The sequence below is a fragment of the Sminthopsis crassicaudata genome, chromosome 2 (genome assembly GCF_048593235.1).
Source record: "Sminthopsis crassicaudata isolate SCR6 chromosome 2, ASM4859323v1, whole genome shotgun sequence".
In the NCBI taxonomy this organism is placed as follows: Eukaryota; Metazoa; Chordata; class Mammalia; order Dasyuromorphia; family Dasyuridae; genus Sminthopsis; species Sminthopsis crassicaudata.
In genome coordinates, this window is record NC_133618.1 from 172,483,924 (window position 1) to 172,504,954 (window position 21,031).

Here is a 21,031-nt window from a genome sequence, read left to right on the forward strand (position 1 = left end):
TACCAAACATTTAAAGAACAACTAATTCCAATACAATGTAAACTGTTTGGGGAAAAAAAATTAGGTAAAGAAGGAGTCCTGCCTGTCAAATTTCTTCTATAATACAAATATGGTACTGATACCTAAACCAGAAAGAGCCAAAACAGAGAAAGAAAATTACAATCTCCCTAGTGAATATTGATATAAAAATGTTAAATAAAATATTAGCAAAGGCATTACAGCAACTTATCAGCAAGATAATACATTATGACCAGTGAGATTTATATCAGAAATGTAGGGCTGGCTAAATATCAGGAAAATTATTACCATAATGGACCATATCAATAATAAAACCAACAGAAATCATATGATAATATCAATAGATGCAAAAAAGCTTTTGATAAAATACAGCACCCATTACTATTAAAAATATTAGAGAACATAGGGATAAAGGGAGATATCCTTAAAATAATAAGCTATATCTATCTAAAACCTACACTAAGCATTATTTCTAATAGAGAGAAGCTGAACTTATTCTCTTTTTTTAACTTTATAATTATAATTTTTTGACAGTACATATGCATGGATAATTTTTTTACAACATTATCCCTTGTACTCACTTCTTTTCTGAATTTTCCCTCTCCCTTCCTCTATCCCCTCCCCTAAATGACAGGCAATCCCATACATGTTAAATATTGAACTTATTATCAATAAGATCAGGGGCGAAAAGATGCCCATTATCACTACTATTATTCAACATTGTACTATAAATGTTGGTTTTAGCAATAAGAAAAGAAAAAGAAATTAAAGGGAATGAGGAAATAAAATTATCACTCTTTGCAGATGATATAATAACATACTTAGAGAATCCCAGAAAACCATCCAAAAACCTTCTGGAAACAATTTACAGCTCTAGAAAAGTTGAAGGATATAAAATAAACTCACAAAAATCACCAACATTTCTATATACTACTTAAAAGCCCATCAGCAAAACATAGAAAGAGAAATTTCACTTAAAATTACTGTAGACAAAATAAAATACTTGGGGGTTTTCTGCCAAGATAAACCCAAGAACTACATGAACACAATTACAAAACACACAATAAGGTCAGATCTAAACAATTGGAAAAATATCAGTTTATCATAGGTAGACTGAGCTAATATAATAATGACAATTCTGCCTAAATTGCTCTACTTATTCAATGCTATACCAAACTACCAAAACATTATTTTATAGAACTAGAAAAAATCATAACAAAATTAATCTGGAAGAACAAAAGATCAAGAATATCAAGGGAATTAATGGAAAAAAAAATACAAAGGATGATGGCTTAGCAGTACCAAACCTACAACTATTTTATAAAGCATCAGTCATCAAAACCATTTAGTACTGGCTAAGAAATAGTGGAATAGATTAGCTACACATGTCACATTAATCAAAACCTAAAGCAATCTACTGTTTGATAAACCCCCAAACTTTAGCTTCTGGAATAAGAACTCACTATTTGATAAAAACATTTGGGAAAACTGGAAAATTATAGGTCAGAAACTTGGCATAGACCTACATCTCACACTCCATATCAAAATAAGGTAAAAATGAACATGTGATTTGGTCATAAAAGATGATACCATCAATAAAATAGGAGAACAAGGCATAATTTATCAGATCCTTGGACAAAGGAGGGATTTATGACCAAGAAAAACTAGAGCACATTATGAAAGACAAAATGGACAGCTTTGATTACAGTAAATTAAAAAGCTTTTACACAAACAAAACCAACAGATACAAGATTAAAAGGGAAGTACAAATTTGAGAAAAAAAAAAAAACTTTACAGCCAGTATATTTGATAAAGGTCTCATTTCTAAACTATATAAAGAACTCTGTCAAATTTGTAAGAATACAAGTCATTACCCAATTGATAAACAGTGAAAGGATATGAAGTTAGTTTTCAAATGAAAAAATTAAAATCATCTATAGTTATATGAAAAAATGTTCTAAATCACTATTGATTAGAGAAATGGAAATTAAAACAGCTCTGAGATACCACCTACACCTCTCAGACTGTCTAAGATGACAGCAAAAGATAATGATAAATGTTAGAAAGTAGTATATGAGAAAATTGGGACACTAATACGTTGTTGGTGGAATTGTGAAATGATTCAATCATTCTGGAGACCAATCTGAAATTATGCCTAAAGGGCTATAAAACTATGCATTCCCTTTGATCCAGTAGTGCCATTTCTGGGTCTGTATTCCAAGAGAATCATAAAGGAGAGGAAAAGAGCCATATGTGCAAAAAGTGTTTATTGCATCTCTTTTTGTGGTGGTGAAGAACTGGAAAATGAGTAGATATCCATTAATTGGGGAATGGCCAAACAAATTGTGGTACATGAAGGTAATGGAATATTTTTGTTCTATAAAAATGATGAACAATCTTACTTTAGAAAGGCATAAAAAGATTTATATGAACTGATGCTGAGTGAAATAAGCAGAGCTAGGAAGACATTATACATAATAACAGCAAGAATGTTCTATGATCAACTAAGAAAAGCTTGTTCTTCTCATTGTGATCTAAAACAATGCCAATATACTTTAAAAGAAAATGTCATTTGCATCCAAATAAAGAACTAAAGAGACTGAATGTAAATCTACACATGCTATGTTCACTTCTTTTTTTTTTTTCTGTTTTTTTTTTAACTCTCGCATGTTTTTTCCCTTTTGCTCTGATTTTTCTCTCCCAATATGATTCATAAAGTAATATGTGTTAAAAAAATTAAAAACATTAAAAGTTCTTTTCTACTAATTAGTCACCTCCAATATGTTGGACAGATCTTCAGTGGAAGAAAGAATTCCAAAGAACAAAAATATGTAATCTGTACCAAAAAATGAGTTGCTTTCCATACCAATGGAGAAAATACCCATAGTAAGATTATAATTCCTTTAAAGTATTAGTTATAGTTCAATAAATATCGGAGCATAATTCAATACCTAATATGAACCATACATTAGGAGGAATGTGAGACAGCCACTTATAGTTCAAGAAATTTTGAGAAATCTTTAAATACTAGTTATAATATTAGGTTTTATTTAGAGTTATCTCCTAAGTCTTTGCTAAATTATTGTTGATATTATCAAACAAAACTATCACAGTTTAAAGTATCCCTCTGTGAAAATGAATATAACTTTCAAAAGAGACGTTTATTAGTAAGTGCTTTACATACTGGGAAAATCAAACTTGGGAAATGATATATGATGCTAATAAAAAACCTAAGAGCTTAAATCAAAAGTCTAATAATGTAACACAATACTGTCAATTAAAATATGTAAATTGTTTTTTGAGAGTAAAATTCTGTTTGCAAATCTCAAGGCTCCTTATGGCTATGCAAATCCAGAGATGTGGGAAGAATGGAAATCTTCCTGACATCACACTTAAGTAAAAGCAAAGGAGATGCCCTGTTGCTTTTTAAATTATACCAGAACACTAAAATGCTGCTGGAATGCCCTCAAGACAATATGACTTAAAAGTGGACTTCATAAAATTGAGGAACACAAAACCTTAATGGGAAAATAGTGAGCAAGACAATATTAGCTATCCCTTATTGAGAATGATGCTTAAATTCATTCCTTATGGCAAATCATCAGGAAAACAAATGTGTCAAATCTACCAGTCAGAAGTATCACATAATAGAGACATGGATCCTAGTAAATTTCATTTTAAAAGTAACAAGCTATGTTTAATATCAAGGAAAGATTTATGTAAGTTTTGTTAACATACACAAATCACAGAATCCCAGGATTTTAGAGTTGGAAAGCATTTCATCCAGTTCAACCTTTACCTTAATAAAATGCCATCTAACAGCCATAACAGCCACTGGTAAACATGTCTAATGAAGGGTCCTACACTCTTTTCTAAAATAAGTAATTCTAATTTTGAGTCAGCTCTAAGAGGAATATTTCCTGATATAAAACCTAAAATTTGACTCTTCATTTTCTACATTTTGTGTTTGCTTTACCTTAGCATTTATATAGTGTTTTAAACCTTAGAAAAATGCTTTATAAATGTCATCGTATCTGATCCTCACAAAAATATTGAAATGTAGGAAGTGCTATTACTATCCTTATTTTAGTATTATAGAAGCTAAAGGTAAATAGAAGTTGAAGGACTTGAGCGGGGTCACACAGGTAACAAATAACTACGTTTGGATTTGTACTCAGGTTTTCCTGACTTATAATCCAGCACTTTATCTACTATGCCACTCTATTATTTCTAGATACTTCTAACATTTAGGATCCAAAAGAATGTTAATACCTCCTCCACTTGAAAATCCTTAAAAATACTGGAAGACTGTTCTTGTCTATTTCTTTCTTTTCCTTCCTTCCTTCCTTCCTTCCTTCCTTCCTTCCTTCCTTCCTTCCTTCCTTCCTTCCTTCCTTCCTTCCTTCCTTCCTTCCTTCCTTCCTTCCTTCCTTCCTTCCTTCCTTCCTTCCTTCCTTCCTTTCTTTTCCCTCCCTCTCTTTTCTCTCTCTCTTTCTCTCTCTCTCTCTCTCTCTCTCTCTCTCTCTCTCTCTCTCTCTCTGTCTCTGTCTTTCTCTCTGTCTCTGTCTCTCTGTCTCTGTCTCTCTGTCTCTCTCTCTGTCTCTCTCTGTCTCTCTGTCTGTCTGTCTCTCTCTCTCTCTCTCTCTCTCTCTCTCTCTCTCTCTCTCTCTCTCTCTCCCCCTCCTTCCCCACTTCTCTCTTTTTTCTTTTTTCTTTTCTTTCCTTTCTCTAGAATAATCTCTATCATGCTTCTTAAATTATAGTGGCTAGGGGGGCAGCTAAGTGGTGAAGTGGAGCACCAGCCCTGAAGTCAGGAGGACCCAAGTTCAAATCTAGTCTCAGACACTTAACACTTCCTAGCTGTATGACCCTGGGCAAGTCACTTAACCCCAGCGGGGGGGGGGGGGGGAGGGCGGAATTATAATGGCCAGAATTGCACTCAGTATACTAGGTGAGGGTATGAAGGGTATGAAGTTGATTTTTTTGAATCCACACATAAGATTCTCTAAGAAATACAACTTATTATTTTGAGCTGGAGACTCTAGGATGTCAAAATTATTTTGAATTTCAACTCTGCCATGCAGCATGTTAGTTAGCCTTCCAGTTTTGCAGCATCTACAAATCTGATGAGTCTACTATCTCTGCCTTCATCTATATCATTGGTGGAATGTTAACTGCCACAAGATTCTTGGAATGATCCCCTAGGGACTCTACCAAGCTGTCATTGAACCATTAGTGGCTGCATTTTGAGTCTTGTCATTCAACTAGTTCCATATCCATCTAAATTGTGAGAACTGTTCCAATATTATAAACTGGATACATTATGAAAAATTAATATAGGATTATTTAGGAAATCAAGGTTTACAATTTTTTTCTTGCAATCCTCTATTAATATTCCTTTTCCTACCTATCAAGAATTCCTCCCTCTCACAAATATTAGCATAATTTAAGATTCCAAATAAGTCTTCACTGTAACAGAAGCTTGAAAAATTCTTCCTTGTGCTGTAAGGAGATAGCAATTTTTTCCCCTTCCTTTGTGCTTTAAAACTAAAATAAATCTGGTCCTATTTGGATTTTTTTATGTAAACACATTCTAAAAAAAAATTTAAAAATGAGAAACTGAGTATATACATGAATATTTTTCTCAACATAAGTAGAAAGATTGAATTGCTTTCTATATTGTAAATGTAGACAATGTATATAGAACATGAATGAATGAAGATACAAATACTAATTGTGATAATATATACTATGTTCACATAATCCATAAAATCTTAAATAATATAGATAAAATGTATAACTTGAATGTTTTTATGCTACCTTGTTTAACTAGATTCATATTCTAAGAACTTGAAGAATAACATTTGGAAGGGAAGGCAGCATGGAGGAGTATTAATATATATCTTCAAGTTATGAACACTAAAGATGAAAATTGTCCTGTTTAACTGCATGCTCCAATAGCCTCCCTCCACTGAAATCCTACTTTCATATTTATCAGAGTTTGGACTTGGTCCTAGGCTTTCATAGACAATGCCAATAGAGTACTCTCTTTTGTAGTGACTAACAAATGTAAAAGGTTTGAAGGAAGAATTTGGTAATAGACTCTGTTGCTTGAGGAATAGCCCGGCTAACTTTGAAGAAGCTTAAATAAAGGGAGAGTAACCATGGTACTCAGCACCAAGGGCAGGGGAGGGAACTCCCAAGCCTAGGGACTAAAGTAAAGTACCACTTGGTAGCTAATTCAGCTACTTCATTCACCTGATTAATTAGTTTACCAATTTAAATAAAGGATAATGACTCTTTTGGCCATTATAACCCTCAAACATTATCTTCTAAATTATGAAGATGCTGTGGTCTCTGATGGTGAATCGAGCACCCAAACCAATAGGTTCACAGTTTAAAATATTACCAGTAAATAATTTCCTAATGAAAAAAAACAATATTGCCCTAGTTTTTTCCATGACCATTCCAATGTATATTTTCTTAATTGCTATATTGCTTTTCTTGTTTTACAAAGGAGCCTTCAGATTTCAGCAACATTTAACAAATACTTGCAGGCAGTAATAATTTTCCCTGTTCTTTTATCTCTTTGAATTATTTTTCTCCTGCCTGAGTTGATTCACTAAAAGACTCATGGGTCAATTTCTGATGAACCTAGTATGAGAAAAGGATTACATATCTTCTTTCCAGGACCTAGCTAATTCTTTCTCTTGGTGTTTTTTCCTCGTTTTCCTTTTGGAATAGGAACAAAAAACTAAATATTAACTATCTGTATTTCCTTAGTCTGATCTTGAAACAAGGAATTCATCTAGTACAAGATAGAGACATAAAGCATGTAACTAGTGTACCTAGGCAATTGGCAATAGTGTGAGGAATCAGAGAACTGGCAAACATCGTAACTTAATTAGATTAGTTCCTAACTGGGATACTGTATGCTATTAAATAAATTCCCTTGCTGAATAGTGAACATAGTGACAAACTGTCTCCCTACATGCAAAAGAAAGGAATACCTTACCCATAAAATTTATTAAGCATCATCTGTATTCAAAATAATATGCTAAGTAGTAAGGGTCATACAATTATTAAATAATACTTTGTCCTTATCTCAGTGAAGTTCACAATTTAGTAGGGAGATAAGATACATATATAAACATATTTGAAAGGAAAGAATTCATGAAGGAAATGGCATTTGTGCTTTGTCTTAAAAGCTGAGTAGAATTTTAATAGACAGAAGTGGGGGAAAAGATGTTCCAGGAATACAGATTAATTGGTTGTTGTCCATTGTTTTCGAAGAAGACCAAAATTACATCACTATGTTTGAGTCAAGTTAGTATGTCCAATTGTGGCTGATCAGACCAATATGAGCTCAGAATGCGCTGCATCAGGTTATACACAAATAGTCCCTATGAACATTTGGGATGGATTCTTTAACTTTGCATTTATAACTTGTCTGAGCTAATTCAGGTCTGCTTTGCTCATAGAGCATAGAACCTTCTCTAATGAGGGTATTACATGCTAGGTAGTCCTGTGCCAGTGTTTCTCACATCATAAATCAATTCTAACATTCTTAAGAAAGATGTTGAGAGTGCCCTTATACCACTTTTTCCAACCACTTTGTGAGCACTTGCCCCATATGAGCTCTCGATAAAATAATTTTTTTGTGCAAGTGTTCATTTGGCATTAGAACAATGTAATCAGCCCAACAGAGTTGTAGAAGGAGCAAAGAGGGTACAGAGCAATGTGTGGCATGGTATTTGAAATTACATGCAGTCCTTTGCAGTTAGAGCATGGTACATGTGGATTGCAATCATGTGAAATACAGTCAGAATTAAAGTGTTGCCAGTTTACTCTGGCATTACATGGATTTTAGCTTTAAGCTGGAAAGGATCTTATAAATCTAGTCTAAAGCTATCACTTTAGTGATTAAGAAATTAAGATTAATTACTTTTAATATTAATTTGCCCAAGATCACCCAATTCCTCAAATTCCAAATCTAATGTCTTCCCCACTGTCAAGATTCATAGTAGTTATTAAGGAATCATTGAATAGTCCCAAGAAGGTGAATGAAATTATCCAGTCTGAAAAATTTCCCATAATCACTTCAAAGGTCTGTGATTGCACTGGAAATGGCACTCCATCAACCAGTTATGAACCTTAGAATACTGTCTCATGAATTGTTAGATTTTGCTTCCCTTTCCCCAAATTTTTACTTGGTGGACTATATTACAATGTTAAGTGTCTTTTAGCTTGGCAGAATTTCCACTGGCAAAGAAATAAAGAATCCAGGTTGAATTTTTTTGAGGGATATCAGAATAGCCTTTCATGGAAAAGTTCTGTGTACAAGGAACATTTTTTTCTAACAGTTGTGTGATAAATGTAGTAAAAGGGGCAGGATGAAAGAAGAAAGGTTGGGTCAAAAGCTGCTATAGTCCAGATGATTGGCAAAACAGGCCTGTGCTAGTATATAGGATAGAAATGGAAAAGAGGATGCAAGAGAGATTTATGAGATTAAAGAGGAAAAAGGCAAACACTGACCACCTGATATTGTCAGTGGAAGCTGTTTAATGATTTTATGGACAAAAAAGTACCTTTAAAGTACTAAACTTCCAGGGGAACCTAGTATATTACTGGTCTTAGTCCTTAATATCTTATAGATTAACACCTCAATTATTTTCATTAAAAAATGGTGGGGGGATGGTAGGGATAAAATGAATATCACTACAATGTCTCCCTCTTAATTTTACATTAAATTGGACAAAATGGCAAATTTTCTCCTTAAAAATTAACAAAATATTGTAAAGCTAAAGTCCTCTTTTCATTATAAGTACCTTCTGGATATTATGCCCAAATAATATGGCATGAACCTCAAAGCAGTTTTAGGATCAGCATTTTTCTAATATAATTAAGAACTTTAATTTAATAGATTATACCTTGGCTACTTCTTCTTGAAATGCCACTAAGTTCAAATAGGAAATGTTGACCAAATCTGGACCATACACCACAGTTATCATTCGATGTTCCAAGCGTCCTATGTTCCCCACATCCAAGAGTTCGCGTAATTTTGGGTCCTAGAAAATAAATATTGGAAAATCAATTAGCATATGGTAGTATAAATGCTAATATTCACATGCTGTTTTTTGAGGTTTACTAAACACTTTACATATATTATTTGACTAAAATTTCACAACCACAATGTATAGTAAGAGTGTAATTATTACCCTTTTATGATGAAGTAAGTGAGGTTGATAGAGATTAGGTGCCTCTTCTGAGATTACAAAGCTATAAGTGTCTGAAACATCATTTAAGCTTCAGTCTTCTTAACACCCACTATGCCACATAACTGCCTCTGAATACTCATTTTTAAATATTGATATAATAAAATGATTTTATTTAAGAGCTATAATTATTTTAAAATTTATCTACTTTTTTAACCTCAAAAGTTATGATAGAAATGATATAATTCTAGACATTGAAAACATGAAGATCTTATAATCAGTTTAACAGCAGGAGAGTTGAAACTAGAACCTAGATCTATAGAGGCAGACCAAATTTGAATAGGATTTAAATTTTAGGGCTTGTTACTTAATATATATATGACTAGGGACAAATCACATCATTTCATCTAATCCTGTTTTGGCTCAGTTTTCTAACATGCACACACACACATACACACACACACACACACACACACACACACACACACACACAGATATGGGTTTGATTCCATATCCAAGGCTCCTTCCAGCTCTTCCAAGACTCTCCAGGGATTTTTCTTTCAATTGTATCACAAATACATTTTTAAAATCCCTTCTGAGCTCTTAAGAACAAATGACAATTAAAATTTTAGCCTTCTCCTTTTAGCTCCTAATTTATAAAGAAGCCAACTGTGTACTGTAACCAGTTTTCATGAGCCTACTTTTAGATTTTCATTTTGAGCATTTCAAAATAAGAAAATAGCAAGATTTACAAATTAGGGCTTTATTTATTGCTTTGTGGATTATCTAGACTTAAGAAAATGATGATAAAATGTTAATAATGCAAGTTAAATTTTAAAGTATCACACACACACATTTTAGATAAAATAGACATCAAGAATCATCCATCAATAGAAAAAAGAAGAGATGGGATAATTATAGCTAACATTTGTATAATACTTTATAGTTTATAAAGTGTTTTACAAATATTTCATTTGATCCTCACAAAAACTCCAGCAGGTAGTAGTATCTACCATTATTCTTATTGTACTTAGAAATTCTTATTTTACAGGAAACTGAAACAAACAGAAGTTAAGTGACTTGACTTGACCCACACATCTAGTGTCTGGAGCAAAAAAAAAAAAAAAAAAAAAAAAAAAAAAAATATATATATATATAATATAAGCAGGATTCAGGTCTTCCTGATTTCAAATCTATTATTCCATTCATTATAACAAATAATGGCCATAAAATACTATATTGATAAGATCTATAACTTCTACAACTATGACAACAGCTACCACCACTACTATAACTATAGCTATTGTTGCTGCTGCCGCTATTACTATTACTACCATTACAACTATTACCAATACCACAATTACTACTACTACCACCACTACTACCACTACCACTATTACTACCACCACTATTACCACTACTACTACTACTACTACTACTACTACTACTACTACTACTACTACCACTACTACTACTGTCTACTAAATGGTATTAATAATAATAGCAGCAAGTATCCCAGCAGATCTGACCTGGAATTAAGAGGACCTACATTCAAATCCTGCCTTCCACACTTACTAGTTATGTGATCAAGGCAAGTTACTTAACTTTTTGTCTGCCTGTTTCTTTATCTAAAAGTGTTGCTAATAATAGCATCTTTCATTTGTTGTTGTAGAGTTAATATTTTCAGTTGGGTCCAAATTTTCATGACTCCATTTTGGGTTTTCTTGGCAAAAATACAGGAGCTATTTGCCATTTTTTTCTTCAGCTCATTTTATACATGAGAAACTGACAAAAACAGGATAAGTGTCTGAGGTCATATTTGAAATTAGGAAAATGAGCTTTCCTGACTCCAAGCCTGTCACTCTATCCATGGTGCCATCTAACTGCCTGATAAAAATAACACCTATCTCCTCAGATTGCTGTAAGGATCAAATGAGATAATATTTTTAAAGTGCTTTATAAAACTTAAAATATCATGTAAATATTGTTATTATTAGTAAATGATATCATCTGTTATATAAAGTATAAATAAAACATGTGGTTAGAGGATGCTAATTAATAAGTACTAATACTTAGCTACTGAATGGAAATATAGCAAAACAAGCTACATAAGATAAATATTTCTTTGTTCCCTTGCTTAATCTATGAGGCTGTATGATATACTAGATAGCAAGGTGGCTTCAGAGCCCAAAAGTTTTGGGTTTAAGAGCTATTTCAGACATGTATTGATAATATGATTCTGTACAAATCATTAATCACCTTTCACTGCTTTAGGCACCTCCTCAATACTTTAAGTTGTAGAGAGAATATTAATTTGCATGGCAGAAAAAGCCTCTCAATCAGAATAACTAATATAACTGGGATCACAGGTCTAGATTCCTTATTAATATGAACATATTTCTTTATCATAAGTCTATTTCATCACATGTTGCTTAGTGGACTCAGAATATGAAATCTCAAGATCTTTAGTATTAAATCATTATGAGAAGGAGATATTCTAAGTCAGTAAGATCACTGTGTTGCACTGACTGGTCATTTTCTACCCCTTTAAAAAGATCTAGAAGGACTGGAGAAATATAATCTTGTGACTGATAGGCATTGGATCTATCCTTTGACAAAATGAATAATTTGCAGCAAAACTATTTTGTCTTGCAGGCTTATTTCTTTAACTAAATGATAAGAATCAAAAGGGCTACCTGCTTGAATCTGATAGTTCTCTGATCACAAAGACTGTGATTATGCAACTCATCCTGGGCTTGAAAGGATGAGTTACTCAACTAGCTCATCCTTTTATTCAAACTTGGATCCTTGCTCAGGTCTTTAGAACCCAGAGTCAAAATATTTCCTTTACTAAAACTGTTGTCTAAAACTGATAACCTAGCTTGCAGGTTGCTTTTTTAAATTTTTTCATTATTTCATCACAAAACAGAAACTATTCATACAGAAGGTTTATTGGTGTGATGTCAAAAAAAGAAAAATATAGAATATTTTTTAAAAAACATATAACAATAATGTTAGGGATAAATGAGAAAGGGAAGTGTTTACTGGTCATTCTACAGGTAGATAGTTGGTACAACAGATACTGACAGCCCAGGAGTGAGGAGGACTTGTGTTCAAATCTAGTCTCAGACACTTACTAGCTGTGTGACACTGGGCAAACCATACAACCCAATTTGTCTCATTTCTCCAGGTTAATAGACAGATTAGGGGAAATGGCACACCATTCCATTATCTTTGCTATAAAAACAAAAAACAAAACAAAAGGAAAAAAAAACTTCAAATAGGATCATGGAGAATTAAATATAAGTAAAAATGACTGGACAATAAAAAATATCAACACAGATCATTCTAGTATAAAAGATGGAGTTTTATATGGTAGAAAAAAATGCTAAAGATAAAGAATTAGAGTATATATAATTCCAGCTGCCTCTAGAACTTTTTATCTACATGATTGTAGGTAAGTGTCTCAGATTCCCTCAGCTTTATTTTTCTTACCATGATAAATGGAGATTAAATCATAATTGCTACTAAGTTCATTGCTTTGTAAGGTAAGGATAGAATTAGAAAATATATGTGAAATGGAAGAAAAAATAGTCAATCAATCAGCATTTTGGTTAAGCAATTTTTCATTTTAGGATAAGACAAAACTTCTTAGAAAATAAATGAAATGTGTTGTTTTCACTAAAATTTGAAATCATTTACATTGTTTAAAAGCTCATGCCTGTCTTTAGTTCTGTATTGTTGATAGAAATACATTTAAGAATCAATATATAAAGTGCTTTTTTGTGACATTTTGCTCTCAGTGTCTTCTTTTCTAATTTTTCTCTGTATATATCTTTATGATTATTGCTGTTTGTCCTTTGTTCTGGAAGAGGATCAAGACATCAGGGAGGTGATGCCATGATATACAAGTGAATTGGATTTAAATGAGGGAGGGCTGTGTAAGATGACCTGGCTCACTTCCCCCTCCAGAGCCATCTGGGTCCAGTGGCAAACTGTAGATCAAGACAACTGGATGGCCCTGGATGAAATGTGTGAGACCTTGGCCTTTTTAAACTAGGGTCGTTAACAGGTCTCAATTTGATTGAGGCCTAATTTGATAGCAATTGAAGCAAAGAATCTCCTCTTTCTCCTGATTCAAAAAAAGAAAGATAGAAAGAAAGAAAGAAAGAAAGAAAGAAAGAAAGAAAGAAAGAAAGAAAGGAAAGAAAGAAAGAAAGAAAGAAAGAAAGAAAGAAAGAAAGAAAGAAAGAAAGAAAGAAAGAAAGAAAGAAAGAAAGAAAGAAAAGAAAAGAAAAGAAAGAAAGGAAGAGAAGAAAGAAAGAAAAAATTTAAATAAATAAACAAATAAATCTGGGAGAAGACCCTGAGAGTTTTTGGCAAAAGAAGGAAAAAAAAAATTGCTATTTACATTCAAACTCAATCACTCAGGACCCAAACAATGATTAAATGGGGGGGGGGGGGCGCTCCTTACTTATCCTTAATAAAGAAATTTAGCTACTTCGTTAGCCAGCTTCCAATTAGTATTATCCTTACAATAAATTTTCTCCCTGGACTTGGATATGGGTTCAAGCCTACAAATTCTTTAGAGACACCTTATGACATTGGTCTGTGACTCTTTGGGATCCCCTTCCCAACCTTAACAGTAGGTGTCTGAGGCCATATTTGAACTCAGAAAGATAAGTTTTCCTGATTCTAAAACCAGAGCTCTATCCACTGTACCATTTAGGCACCATGACTTAGAAAGCCATATATTAACATAATTTATGTTTTATTGTATTTCATATACTTTGTTAAATATTTTGAAGTTGAATTTTATTTTGGTTTTAAATGCACTAGGAAGTGTTGCAGGCCATAAAAACCCTGGGGTTGTGTGTTTGATAGTTTTACCCTAGAACAATATGTTCATTTTTTTAGATTAAGGAACTGAGACTCAGAGAAATGAAATTATTTGTCTAATTCCACACTTAGTAGAGCTGATATTTGAACTCAGGGATTTTTGAATACCTTCCTAGGATTCTTTTTATTAGAAAGAAGAACTGCTTAGAAAATGTAGAGTATGTTGTGTTGTTAGGAACGGTCACTAGAGGGAAAAAATCAGTCATAGTTTTATGACTTTTAAAAATTATGATTAAAGATTAAATAAAAAGGCCAACAACTATAGTTTGAAGATCAAAAGGGAGCCATGTGGATTTTTCAGGAAAAAAAATGGATTATACATAAAACTTTTTTCAAAATAGAGATAATTTCAAATTTGCAATAAGAAAAATTTTAAAATTTTCTTATAAATTTTCTCTGTGGAGGACTCTATTATAAATTGATTTTATATTATTTTTATTTAGCAATCTATGTAAAGAAATATCTCTTTGCTATTTTCTACTGCTTAAACTAGAAAAGTCTTTCCCTAAGGAAAACTTCAAAAAAAATCCAAAGCAAAAACCTCACTTTCTTTTTTGTAATATGACAGTTCAAGTTGACCTTCTTACTGCAGAAACTTATTATTTGTTATTATGTTACTGAAGTCAGAGATACTCTGCAACAGATTTGTTGCAAAAGTTTATCTTTTTAAACATTCTGTAAAACATCTATCATAAAATACACTTGCCACCTCAAGTGTCAATAGCTGGTTATCAGTTACAGAAGGATGACTCACAGGGAGGAACTCTTGGGCAAATAATTGTAAATACAGTAACAGAAAAGGAGTTAAGGCAGGAATAAATACATCCAGGAACATATGGAAAGTGAGGTAAGTAATTTATTAATTATTATTATTATATCCTCACCACAGAAAAGAGACTGATGTTGATGGTAAGATTTTTTTTTTCATGAAGGGAAGAGAATGCTTTTCCAAATATAAACAAATTTAACATAGTTCAAGGTGAATGAACACTACAAGCATGTGTGAAATATTAAAACACAAAAGCCATAGGATTTGGCTTTGACATTTAGAGTTATTTCATACATTAAGCATTTCTTCTCACCTCCACACACCTTAAAAAAAAAACAAACAAAAAAACACATGGGGCAGCTAGGTGATGTAGCCGTTAGAGCATCACACCTGAAGTCAGGAAGACCTAAGTTCAAATCTGACCTTAGACACTTAATATTCCTAGCTGAAGACCCTGGAAAAGGCACTTAATATTTCCTAGCTGTATGACCCCGGGCAAGTCACTTAACCCCGATTGCCTCAGTAAAAACAAAAACAATGATTCTGTGAACAAAACTGAAAGGGAAATGATAATGGCTGAAACATAACTTTTAGAAAGAAAACCATAGTCTTTACCCTCATTACATTTATAGTCTGGCAGTAGAAATAAGGAGGCAGCTATGTGGTTAAGTGGATAAAGCACTGAATGAGGCAGGAAGAGTGAGTTCAAATCTAGTCATTTAGACATTTAGTTGTGTGGCCCTGAGAAAGTCACTTGATATCTATTTACCTTAATTCAGTGAAGGAAATGACAAACCATTCCAATGTCTTTGCCAAGAAAACCCCCGGGGCAGTATGATCCATGGGGGTCATAAAGTTGGACATGACTTAATAATAACAATTAGAATTAAAGCAGAGAATTATAATACATTGCATGAAAAAAACATTTACATATATTTGTATTGTAACATCATTACAAACTGTTACATGATGTATAAAGAATTCTATCAAACAAGAAGATTCAAAGGAGGCTTCAAATAAATGAGATGATGGAAATTGAAGAAGTTGAGAGATTGTACATTCAGTTTATCTAATGTGTCTATTTGTTGGAAGGGTTGTCAACATGAACTTTGAAATTCTTGAATGTGATGGCAGGGAATGGAGTAGGGAGAAAGAACCAAGAGTATTACATTTCTCTACCAGAATCATGAGAGGTTGAAATAAATTGGGTATAATTCATTTAGGAAGGATATATCATAGGTATTTTTAATTTGCTTTTTCACAGGAATCAGAATGCAGAAGATAACAAAAGCTATTAACTAAACAAGAAATGCAATGTTTTAACTCAGCAGTGCTTTTCTTTTTTTTTTTTTTTCTTCTTTTTTTTATTATAGATTTTTATTTACAAGATATATGCATGGGTAATTTTTCAGCATTGACAGTTGTAAAACCTTTTGTTCCAATTTTTCCTATCCTTTCCCCCCACCCCACAGATGGCAGGTAGACTAATACATGTTAAATATGTTAAAGTATATTTTAAATACAATATATGTATACATGTCCATACAGTTATTTTGCTGCACGAAAAGCATTGGACTTTGAAATAGTGTACAATTAGCCTGTGAAGGAAATAAAAAATCAGGTGGACAAAAATAGAGAGATTGGGAATTTTATGAAGTGGTTCACACTCATTTCCCTGAGTTCTTTTGCTGGGTGTATCAGCAGAGCTTTTCTAAGAAACACTATTCCAGAGTGGCTAATATTGATGTTTGGAAATCTAGGAATTCAAATTACTAGTTAATCACAAAAGAATTATTATACCAATTTTTAAATTTTTAAATCTGTATGAATTTTTTTTTTCATTTAAATGTGTGTGCTTTGCAAATAACCTATATTGGGTTGCTTATCATCTTATGAAGGGGGTCAGAAAGAAAGGGAGGGAAGGATAGAATTTGGAACTGAAAACTTTTTAAAAAGTATTTAAAATGTTTTAATGTAATTGGGAGGAAATAAATTATTTTATAAAAACAATAAATGTATGGTACTTCATCTTTAGAACTGAATATTCTCTGTTACATTTATTTTTAAATATACCTTACAAGTATATATGAAGATATAGAGCATTGAATAAAAGTGCATGAAGGCAGATGTCATACCTAACAAATCATTAAATAGATATTTTAAAACATCAATTTTTTAAAACTTTGAAAGCACAAGAAAATTATTATTAAAATTAGTTATAAGTATAATTCAGGAATATTTAAAGAATTGTTTGGAATAATTTATAGCCAAAGTCCATCAGCTATGAAATGAAGAGTCACCTTTCATATGTTGAAAGCACTTTCATAAAGCTATATTTGTAATACTGATATATCTTCATTAGCTTAATAGTCCTAAACAAATAAAACCTAAGATTCTTTCTTTTGGGAACAGGAAATGAAGACATAAAATGTTAATTTTGGAGCTTGCTATATAGAATTATTTAACTGATTTTGAACTGTTATCTCTATCTGCATAGCTAAGAAAACCTGGGGTTATCACTTTTCAGAAATATAGGAAAGGATATGGATAGAATTTAAGATGAAGGCAATAAACCTCCCAACTCCCACCTCTGGTCCTATATAGTCCCACTTTTCTGCAACTCTGAATATAATTTTCACTAGGCAATTTTTGCATCTTGTCTTGTAATTATCTTTTGGGAGATCACATGAGTGAAGATGAGTGAGAAATCCACCAGCCACTTTCCAATAGCAACAGCAGCTACATATAGGCTTCATTATAATATAAAAATGGAAGTGTATCTGTTCTCTCTTATGGAAAGATGACCACAGTGCTTTCCTGGGCATGATGGAAAGGTTGTAATAATGATCAAAATTGCTTTTAAAGGAAGATATCTGTCTTTGATAGATATACCTACTATTAGCAATGCTTACTAAGAAATATAACTCATAGAAAGATGAGAGACACAAACACACACACACACATAGAGACACAGAGAGACAAAGAAACGGACTTAGAGACAGAGAGATATAGAGACAGAAACAGAGAGACAGACAGAGAGAGACGGAGATGGAAAGACAGAGAGAGACAGAGACAGAGAGAGAGAGAAGAGAGAAAAAGACACACAGAGACATACAAAGAGAGATATTAACACTTTAGGGTTTCTCAGTATTTTCATCACAATCATGCTTTTAGATAGGCAGTTCATGAAAATATGACTCATTTTAAAATTGAGGAAACTAGAACTTACTTATCTAGGGTCACATGCTAGCACATAAGTTTTAGATGTAGAAAACAAAACAAATCTTCTGACACAAACCTTACACTTTATCTATATTGTGCTATGCTAAGAGTAGTGACATTTCCCATTCTGCTCTTTAAGCCCTGTCTAGAATCATTATTGTTTCCATGAGGATTATAAGATAGAGTCTGTCCAACTAAATAATGTGGCTCTTTTTGAACTATGAGGATTAATGATTACATTACCTATATCTATTTGCAGCGAGTGAGTCTTTATACATTTTAAAACTAGAGAAATGATTTACATTTTCTTGCCTCAATTAACTAGTAAAGACTTATCTGTGAATTTAATATAATCCCATTCTCACTAAAGATCACTTAAATGTCTTTCTTTTTCTTTGTAAGTGATCACTTTAAGAGACTGGCACAAAAGTAGTGAGAAGCACTTTTTTCAGGCTTTTTAAAGATCAAAAATCTACAACATTTTAAGAACTAAAGTGACAGGAAATCTAAAAGCAGGATTACTTATATCATCAAATGTTATTTCTATTATCAAATGAAATAATGGAAGAGAACACTTTGCAAATTTAAAGTTATTAAATGCATGCTAGCTATTATTATTAAAATCATAGGCCCTAAAGTAAATAATAAAGGAAAAAAGATACAGAAAGAATATCTTTAAAAGTACTAAAATACTTTTTGAATCACCTATATGTTTTCTATACATCAGTATAGGAAGAAATAACTGCATTTTTTTGCGGATAAGCTAAGCAAATTAAGATGGATCTAAAAGCATTTCTGGAATTCATTTTTCATGCTTGAAATTTGCTGATATAGAAAATACACATGATTTATTGTATTCTTTTAAAAATGCCCTTCTTGGCTTTTAAGGGTATTATGTAGTTTGATATTAGGCTAACATTAATCATGATCTTAGCACTTAAGGGAATCGCCTCAACCTGAATTATATTTCAAGTAGTTTTAGCTTTTATAACATAATCCTATGAAAAATGTATCATTCATGATCATAAATCATGCATTTACAAATGTCTTTAAAAATATTCTTAGTACAATTGTAAGAAATGAAAGAAAGAATTCCCCCTGGTTTTTACTCTAGTGATTTTCAGATAATGCACATTCATAGTGATAATTTATTTTCTTCTGATGAAGATTGAGTTTTTCCTATTTTAGTTTATAAAGAAAAGATATGGTGTAGACCTTAGGCAATAAGCTTTTATCTATTCAACACAAAATATTAAAAATAACCATGCAAAACATAGTCAAAGATAAGATCTACTATTTCATTTTTATCATTTAATACTCATTAGAAGGAGCTAGAAGACCTGAATTCTAAGCCTGTCTCAGACATTTACTAGCTATATAATCCTAGGCAAGGCACTTTAACCTCTTTGCTTCAGTTTCCTCATTTGTAATATGAGAAAGAAAATAACATCTGGTGTGAGAATCAAGTTAAAAATTGTAAAGCATTTAGCACAGTGTCTAGCATGTAAATGTTAGGTGTTATTGTTATTATTATTATGCCACTTAATATTTTTTTCAAAGCATTTTGCTTATTCAGAGGACTACAATCGAATCAACTTTGCCATTAGTTGCATGGCCTTGACAAAGTGGTAATGTTAAAAAATTAGCTTTCTGGAAAAAAGTATGTATATGCACAACATACTTTTAAGTTAAATCTGCATATTAACATTTTATTCATAAGTTTATTAAATCTAGACAATCAACAGAATAATCAGAATTTGCTGATTTCTGCTATGTAAATGCTAATACTGAAAATTTAAGAATTGGTTTTCCTCAATCACTTTGAGCTGCTTTCAGCATACTCCTGGACTTTGTACAGGATATAACATCTCAACTTCAGTTTCCTCCTTTGTAAAATAGGAATAATAATCTGTAAAACAGAATACCATCTATCTTGCCTAACAACAATAAGATTTTTATCAGGATGAGATAAGCTCTGTGGAATTAAAAATTTAGAGCTTTTAAAAAATCAGAGAACATCTAATCTAACACGGATTCAATAACTGAATATCAAAGAAATTAAATAATCTGCCCAAAGTTCATCAAGATCATACAGACAGTAAATTAAAGAAACATGATTTACCATGACTCTGCCCAATACAGCAGCTAGGTGGCTCAGTGGATAGAGTGCTTGGCTTAGAGTCAGGAAGACTTATCTTCCTGAATTCAAATTGAGCCTTAGACAATTATTAACTATGTGACCGTGGACAAATCACTTTATCTTGTCTTATTCAATTTCCTCATCTGCAAAATGAGCTGGAGGAAAAAAAATGGCAAATGACTTCAGTATCTCTGCCAAGAAAACTTCCAATGGGATTATGAAGAGTCAGAAGTGACTGAACAATGACAAAACTCCTTACATTGTCCCATATTGTGAAAGTGTTTTGACAATTTCAAAGCCTTATGTAAATATCACATGGCAGTATTATTATAGTCACTACTAAATATGATATCCCTTATATAAGAAATAAAATAAAATTTCTGCATAAATAAGCGATGATGATGATGATTATACTGACTCATTGGACACTGAATTTCAGTTCACTAGAAGATCAGTTTTCTAGATAATGAGCAGATTACACTTTCAAGCACTCAGGATAAGTTCACTGTTCTATTAAAGTTTTCAATAAGCTAGTTGTATAAACACCAGAAATTTTATGTTAAAATTTTATCATCTATTCTGTATTCTTGTCTTAAAAATGTTTCCAAAGTAAGCATTTATTATTTCACAAGTTTGAGGTTGACCTATATGGGATTATTATTATTATTATTATTATTATTTATTATTATTATCATTATATGTGTGATGTATAAAGAAACTGTCAATTTCATCTAATACATCATCATCCTAAACAAGTTACAATTTAGG

General features: G+C 32.2%; 1 protein-coding gene across 2 annotated transcripts in view; it reads right to left on the bottom strand.

Moving 5' to 3' along the window:
- Window positions 1-21,031, bottom strand: part of PLCB1 (phospholipase C beta 1) — an 814,021-nt gene that overhangs the window by 312,923 nt on the left and 480,067 nt on the right. For both annotated transcript variants that reach the window (XM_074287888.1, XM_074287889.1), the window contains exon 4: window positions 8,949-9,086. In XM_074287888.1, coding sequence (XP_074143989.1) covers window positions 8,949-9,086 — 138 coding nt within the window. The remainder of the gene's footprint in view (window positions 1-8,948; window positions 9,087-21,031) is intronic.